The 8,673-nt window shown below is 39.3% G+C and overlaps 1 protein-coding gene across 1 annotated transcript; it reads left to right on the forward strand.

Moving 5' to 3' along the window:
• Nucleotides 1-2,079: 2,079 nt before the first annotated feature.
• On the forward strand, nucleotides 2,080-4,373 carry LOC134664155 (uncharacterized). The gene is made up of 3 exons (XM_063520740.1): nucleotides 2,080-2,370; nucleotides 3,143-3,543; nucleotides 3,722-4,373. The coding sequence occupies exons 2-3, from the start codon at nucleotides 3,268-3,270 to the stop codon at nucleotides 3,905-3,907; spliced, it is 462 nt and encodes a 153-aa protein (XP_063376810.1). The 5' UTR covers nucleotides 2,080-2,370; nucleotides 3,143-3,267; the 3' UTR covers nucleotides 3,908-4,373.
• Nucleotides 4,374-8,673: the final 4,300 nt, after the last annotated feature.

The raw sequence follows: 8,673 nt of genomic DNA on the forward strand, positions 1-8,673 counted from the left end.
ACCTACAACGAACGTTGTCGCGGTTTGTGGCTCTACCACCTTATTCCACCTCATATGACCACCTCAACAAATTAAGTCAGGATGTCCGATCCTTAGCACGTATGTAATTATTAGTCAATGTTACGTGATTCCTCAAAAGACGCCACTTAGCAGTCAATGCACAAAAATGCCGACGCAGCCAACGTCGCGCCCGGTTCGCGTAGTAACTTCTCTACGCCATTGCGTCATCCGTCTCCATTGATGCCAATGAATGAACAATTAGATTTTTAGCTTTAAAATTAGAATGAAATCGCGAAAACATTTTGCATCAGATGATCAGAATGTAATAGGGAACAAGTTAGACTAGAATAACATACGTTTTATTTTTTTCCTATCTCCGAATGGAAACTATCATGACGGTGGAAACTTCTTAGAAGACATACCTAACAGGGATTTTTTTGCCGACTATTCCATACTCGATCTTAAGGAAAACTTTGGTAGGAAGTGACACCTTGTTTATCCAAATACTTATTACTGATAAAGCTGGACTTCCGAGCAAAGCGGCTCTGACGCAACGGCCGCAGCGTTAGAGCCGCTGCGTCAGTGTCGCAGCGTTCACTGACGCAGATTCGCTTCCGAGCGGCGCGACTCCGGCGACAGTCGCAGTTGTTATTCCATACAGTGCACACGTGATATACTTATGATAAACCGATCAATTATGAAAATATTTTTAGAAGAAGAGGAGGATCACGATCTTTTGCTTCGTTACTTTTACAGTATGGAGCGAAGCCTACCCAATTCAATTTACAAAAGTAGAATAGACAAAGGAACTTATACCAACTTGAAAAAAAAGCATTTAAACGAGAACGACGACAAATTCAGGAGCTTTTGTCGGTTTAATATTTTTTTTTTAGATATTTTAAATATTGTCATAGCCTCAAACCGGCGTACGATCGCAGCGACTGCGCGACAGTGCTTGCGCAGACGAAGCACGGCCGCTATCGCCGAGCGATACTGACGCGGCGCCACTGTCGCTGCGATAGTGACGCTGCGCTCGGAAGTAAGTTCATACATTTCCATACTGCATAATACTGTCGCTCTGTCGCCGCGTCAGTGTCGCTGCGTTAGTGTCGCCGGAGCCGCTGTGCTCGGAAGTCTACCTTAAATAGATAAGAATTTGTTGACGTTAGATCTCCGCGCGATCCGCGAGGGCGGGTTCGTTCACCGAATACGTCACGACCGACTAATGTATTTATATCGTGTACGTACATACTAACACTACGCCTACATGTATATCAATAATCGAATTCCTGGAGCCACTATAAAGATATGGAAGTTATCCTTTAAAAAACGCAGATATTAGTACCCATATAAAATATGTACCTATGTATATGCTTTCCAGATAGGGTCGACCAGAAATATGCTGGTCCCCTTTTTGTAAAATTATATTAATATATTTTTTGTTGTAAATATATTTCAGTAAAGCCAGTAGAGGTTTGTTTCTCCAATATTGAAGGACCTACCATTAACTGTCGATGTACAGTCGCCATCAGATATATCGTAGCGGCCAAGGCGCTCACAAATATCTGAACACGCCCCTATTGACAAGACCTTAAAGTGCGTGTTCAGATATTTTTGAGCACCTCGGCCGCTCCGATATATCTGATGGCGACTGTACTTTGTATTTCTAAACCTCAAGGTCTTTCTGATTCTACTGCCGACTATTAGGTCCCTTCTGTAATCTCAGCTCGCTATGCGATTCACAAAACATTGGTCTAAAGCATTAATACTGAACGCTATCTAACTAAATATCCAAAAGAACTACATACTATGCCTTCAGTTTGTTTTTGATTGCCTAATTAAACAATACTCCTATTAATACAATACTTCTTATACAATACTCCTAATTAAACAATACCTAAAAGTTACCGTAATCTATTAGTAAAAATAATAACTTATATGACATACTTCTTAATATTTCATAATAAATGCATTACAGTATCATCATACAGTATAATCAGCATTACAGGGGATGAAGCAGATACGATTCCGGCGGTGGCGGCGGCGGCGGCGGGCGGCGCTAGAGGGCGGGCACGCGGCAAGATAACGGATTATTACATCAGATCGCGGCGCGTGCGCCTCTGCCGCCGCCACCTATATAAGCTGCGCGCCGCCCGCTCACACTCATTCACCGATCGCTACTGATAAATGACACTTCTATATTAATTGGTGGCAATGATCTACGCTCTCATGCATCATCCTGAATTTTGTGTAAATAAACAACCTGATTACGAACAGTGGTGGAAAAGTGACAATTGGTGCGACTGCCATTCTCCGCGCTTCGAGCAGCAACAGAGATAGCAAACGGATCGCAAGTGCATTGATTAGAAGGTAAATATTATGTTTACATAAACGGATTGTTATTATATCAGATAAGGGTGCTGAGACCAGGTCAGGGTATTGATTTATAATAAACATTAGATAATTATATTACTGAATTGTTACTAACACTGAATTATTCTAGATTTTCAAAGGGTATTATTACTTAGGTAATACAAAGTTTTCCATTTTTTCAGAATGAAAAATTATAAGTCCAATTACCTAAATACAGTTATTGCACATTCCATTCATTTTTTTATGTGCAAAAAGTGCCTAACTTACTACTTATCTAGTGATAACGAAAGGTCAACCCCATGTCACCGAATTATCGTGAAGTTTCATTTGCGTCACTAACTGATAATGTCAAACAGTAGGCATTGTTTCCGATAAAAAGCTCTTTTGCCATATATAAAGAAAATCTTCCTCAAATTATCATCTAGTGATTGCCAAGAAACAGTGTTGCGAATTCCATGTCCGGGCATTAGCCGTGTAATTCTATACAAGTAACTGTATCCAGTAAAACGTAACTATTCACGCTCTGTTACATTGAACAGGGCTGCCAATTGGATATATCTACATCTCTACTTATTTCCAGCACTAAATATGTTACATTGCCAAACATAAATGACATTTTAACAGTAAAGTTTATTAGCAATTAAATAAAACTTTACTTGCATAGGTAACATACTTGTAAAGAATTTCTAACTCTTATACATTACAAATAGCCGACAACCCTAACATGAAGTGAAAATTGTACTTATAAGGTTTCTTAATTCTTTTACAGACAAGCGAGACGCCGGTGTTCATTCGCATCTAGTCCGCCTGAAGACATCAACGCTTGAAAGCTTTAAAGACTCACGCAGAAATTTAAAGAAGTTTCTTTTGAAAGTTTAAAGAAGAGAAATCAAGATGGCAACGGTGCAAACTGCTCCTGAAATGAGCCTTTCGTCCGCTCCGCTGGCCGTGCCGCAGAACAAAGATCTGGATCTGATGGCGCTCACCATGGCCGCGCTGCGTCTGGTGAACCCCTGGGTGAAGGCCGAGCCCGAGGACTGGCAGGAGCCCCGGGAAGAGCCGAAAGACCGCACCATCACCCTCGCGGAGGTCAGCCAGCACGACACCCCGCGAGACTGTTGGGTCGTGATCTACGACCGCGTCTACGACATCACTACCTTCATTGATGAGGTGAGTTTCAACTTCAGTCATTTTTGCAAGATTTAAAATTAAAACTATATTTAGAACCCTATTTGTTTCGGCAGTCTGCGGATTTCATTCAAATCTCCTGTTGCATTTAGTCCTGTTGCATTAGTTTAGTGGAAGTGACAAGCAGCAGTATTTATAACGTTTTCTCTCCTTGCTACAGCATCCCGGTGGAGGCGACATAATGCTGGAGTACGCTGGCCAGGATGCCAGCACGGCGTTCCGCAGCTCCGGGCATTCGCGCATGGCCGCCAAGGCCCTAGACCGGTTCCTCATCGGCGAGCTGCCGATGAGCGAGCGCATGTACCGCCGTCCTGGAGGCATCCGACTCAGCGACATACCGGACTAAACATACGTCGGATCAACATCAGCCGTCACAACTGCCTCGACTAATCAAGATCGATCGCAGATACTCCTTTTTCGACCGGGACAGAGCGAGAAATTAATTTTCATCGTCTTCTCATCTCGTATGAAAAACCCCTAAAGGAGGCGTCGGAATTTACCGCCAGACATTTGTGCATTATCTAGTTCAAAGTACGGTTGAATGTAGGGCGTAATAAAAAAAGTTAAGGTTAAATAATTAATATAATACACAGGCTATTTACTTATCGCCTTGTAACAAATTTATAGCCGTTAATTATTATAATATTAACCTTTGACTATACAGACAGCATATTAAATAACATGATAAGAGTGGCTTTGAGGATAGAGGCCCTCGGAGACATGAATCTGCCTGCTTGTCTGCCTGTATGTGATTGTCAGTAAGATATTTTTTTAAGTATTGAGTTTAAGTGATTGCATTTATTTACTTTAAATTAGTTTAGTAGAATCCCCTTTAATTTATATTCAGTATTATTTCAGGTAGATTTAGTCGATTATTAACTTTTTCTTGCATTTATTTTTTATTTTATTTCATGCCTTCTGTTTCAAGTTCCTATTAGTTTTAATTATGATAATAAACTTTATTATATTTAATGATACCGTTTCATTCCTTCATCACTTTCCTGATAGTTACCTATATGTACTTGCATTTTTTAAGGACTCTTGATTGTTTCTTTAGATATGTTCCTAAAATTCGGAACACAACTTAGGACCTTAAAAAATTCAATTATAAATAAATAAATAATATAGGATATTTTTACTCAGATCGACCTAGTCCCACAGTAAGCTCAATATAAGGCTTGCGTTATGGGTACTAGACGACGATATATATATAATATACACATATGTATAAATACTGAGAAAAAAAAAACATATATCGGGATAAGTTCGATTAATATAAATTTAAATTCCTAAAAATAACTCAGAAACAAATATTTGTAATAAACACACAAATAAATGCCCTTACCGGGATTCGAACTCGGGACCTCCTGCTTCGTAGGCAGGGTCACTACCAACTAGGCTAGGAAGCCGTTAATTATATTTAGGTATACAGGGTGGAAAGATAAGTCGGGCCCTGGAGGGAAACTACCTTAAATCCTTCAGGTGGATCATTTTACTTAAATACACTTACATTCGTTTATTTTTAAAAAGAAACAAAACTGCATTCACAGATTTTCTAAAACTCGCTTGCCTCGCCCGGGACTCGAACCGACTAAAAATTCCAAAAAATAAAAAATCGCAATTTTATTCTACTAGTCGATACAGTTAATGTTAATGATAACATTTCTCCAAGAAACATTTGGTCTTACACTCGTTTGTCGTACAAAATATCTATAAAATCTAATATTTAGTACTTAAGATTTTTTAGACAAGCCAAAAATACTTTTAATGCAGTTTTGTTTCTTTTTAAAAATAAAGGAATGTCTCCTTTAAGTAAAATGAGCCAGCTTAAGGATTTAAGGTAGTTTCCCTCCAGGGCCCGACTTATCTTTCCACCCTGTATACACAGGTAATGCTACGGACATTGGACTTTCAAGTACTACCTAAGTTACAGTCAACCATAGTAGGAAAAAAATATTAATCCGACTACCGGTTAACTTTCTCTCTCCTTCTTTTCCTTCACATTGAGGATCGTTTAAAATCACTGGATAGTTTGCCTTCCAAGTATGCTCAATCTCATGTTTATGTCAATCAGTCCATCCTTTAGGAGACATCAGTCTCCTATCCAAAAGCGTAGCTATCAAATTACGCTTATTGTCCTCTGTATGCCCAACAACTTAATTTTTTCCAGGATTTCTCCTACGTAATGTACTGCATACCACTTGACTGATAATGAGGACAAAAGGATTAAGGGCCCCCCCCCACACCTGGCGTCTTTCGAGCGTCGGCGTCTACAATTCTATGGCTGACGTCGACGCAACGTCGACGCAGCGTCGACGCAACTGCGCAGCGACGTCATTTTCCATAGCGCTGGACCGACGCCGACAGACGCCGACGCTCGAAAGACGCCAGATGAGGGGGGGCCCTAAAATTTAAGTCGTAAAAGGATTGTCTCGTGGACTCCACTAGTCTTCTCGTGTCGTCCTTGCAAGAAGTGATCCAACAAGTGTTCCGTGAACAAAGTTTTGCACGGAACACTAAAAACCCGCTAATCGTAGGTATTTAGGTATTAGGCTATACTCAGTAGGGTTCCGCACTTCTGTTCTGATACCCGTCCGCCAGAATATAGGCGGATTTAAAAAGGGATTTTTATAGATACTTTTAACAATGAACATAATATAGTAAAAGGGAGTACTGTCAACTGGGGTGAATAGGGACAGAACTTAAAATGTGATTTACCGGACAATTTCTAAATAACTACCCACACAAATTGTATGATACAAAATCTACTATTATGTTAAATCGAATAATACAATTTGTGTGGGTATATTTTAAGAAATGGTCAGGTAAATAACATTCTAAATTTTGTCTTTATTCACACCATCAGCCATTCCTATTCACCCCGGTTGACGATATTTTCGCCGCACTTACGTAAGTAGACAAATGGATTTCAGTTTTTGACAACGTTTTAGCCTGTGATAAATAATATCTTCGGGGGCCTAAAGATTAAGGAAGCGGGCATGCGATATGAGGCTCATCTCTTACAATCAAACAAAGAAGTTCGGCAAATTACGGCGTTAAACAAGATAATAAGATTCACAACACAAACGATGGCCGTTATATGTCACGCCACCTATAGATATAAATTAGTGATGTGCCGACTATTGATTTGGCCGACTAGCCGACTAGCCGACTAATCGGCGCTCGAATGGCCGATTAGTCGGCTAGTCGGCCAGATCATTAGTTTCGTATAAGTTCAGGTGAAAAACAATAGTTTTGCTCTTTTGGTTGCGCTATTCATATATTAGCTTGGCTGAAAGGTGTTCTCTACGGGTTCAAAGACCTACGTATATCATAAGAATCCTCGTTCAATTTCTGTCTTTATTTTATTTTGCGATCCTGAGCAGACCGTCAGTAGGTACAACTTGTAGGAGGTACATATTTCCAAGGCTCTATTTCCCGTATGTAGTCGCCAGTTAAGAACCTATCCCCTGTAGTCAGCGTCTTTACGAGCAACGTGCCCTGTTTATAAGTCTCTAAATTTTGCAATAACATTAATAGTTCCCCATGGCTCCACCATTAAAAAAACAAAAACTGAATTATAATAAAATCCTTTAAGTATAGAACTTGGCCATGAAATTACACGAGAATCAATTGAGATCGACCTGTAGAGGAAAACACCAGCCCACCACCATACAATAACGATCAAACGGTCATTTATATGAACAATAGTTTTCACACCCTAAATAGGTATTTTGGTAAAATAGACATAAAACATATGGTAAATATTGACTGTTGGTTTCTTTTTTTCTGTTTTTCTTTCACTAATAAAGTGCCGACTAATCGGCCATTTTTGCCGACTAATCGCCGACTACAAATGTGGCCGGATAGTCGGCTTTCCCGACTAGTCGGCGACTAGTCGGTACATCCCTAATATAAATGATATATCAACTTAAATGGCTAATATAGACTTTATTACATTGTTATAAGGCTAGGAGTTCAACAAGCCTATTTTGTACATATGTGTCTTTACTTTTCAAACAATATTAGTAGGTAGGTACATTACGTTTATCCGAAAAGTTATTCAGATGACCTATCGGGTAAATTAGGTATACTTTATAAATTATATTGAGGAGGTTGCACTTGGTGGTTTGAGTACTAGAAGACTAGAACATAATTTTATGTTTAGCTTGCCAGACGGTCTGTCGCGGGCGTCGTGTTCAAAATGATCTGAACATAACTTTATTTTCGAGAGAGTATGTAGAGTTTGCTAAAAATTATACTATTTGAACTTCTGGCCCGTCTAACTTATGTCAGTACCTACCTAGTGGAGTAATTTATACAGGATGATTTTTAATGGGGCACTGAGGGCATGCAGCTACCTACCTACCTAGTCCCATGCTGCTACGCGTCGTATCGTCTAAGGAGACATTCCTTAACTTTTGACTATTAACGATGATTTACATATCTTGGAAAACATGTACGGTCAGAGACTAAATCGTATTTTTTTTATGCCAATCGATCCCATCGGTCCAGGATCAAAAGCTTCTTAAATACTAACCAAGGTTAGGCCACGAGAAAAGCAATAAAAGGAAGAAAATTATTCTGAAAACAATTTTGTCGGCAGACGATTTAGATGGCTGCTCTCCGATGTAAGTGACCGCGACTGTACGCGATATTAACTAAGTGACAGTTCATGGTCATAACGATAACTCGTTTCCAAAGTTCGTTATGCATGTACCTTCAAATCAACCTACGATAAACCGGTTCAAATTTATCTACTCAAATAAAATAATTATATCACTAAGACAACGAGAAGCCTAAAGAAATTTTGGCAGAGAAATGCTATGTTTGATTTTTGAAACCTGGACACTTGAAGAACTCCATACATTACATATAATAATACAATACGTATAGTTCATCGAAAAAGCTTCTTCATTTTACAGCCCGTAGATTTACATTTATACCATTTCGCGAAATTGTCGTAAAATACTCGCTTGCTTACATCAGTTTACTCTGTGTAATTCTTTATATCACTGTAGGTACGAAATATCAGTAAAAGCTGCCAGTCATTTGTTTACTTTCCATTTAATCTCATGAGATATGTTGGGTCATCTTAATCAAAACCAAAAA

This window comes from Cydia fagiglandana, chromosome 4, assembly GCF_963556715.1.
Source record: "Cydia fagiglandana chromosome 4, ilCydFagi1.1, whole genome shotgun sequence".
NCBI classification, from domain to species: Eukaryota; Metazoa; Arthropoda; class Insecta; order Lepidoptera; family Tortricidae; genus Cydia; species Cydia fagiglandana.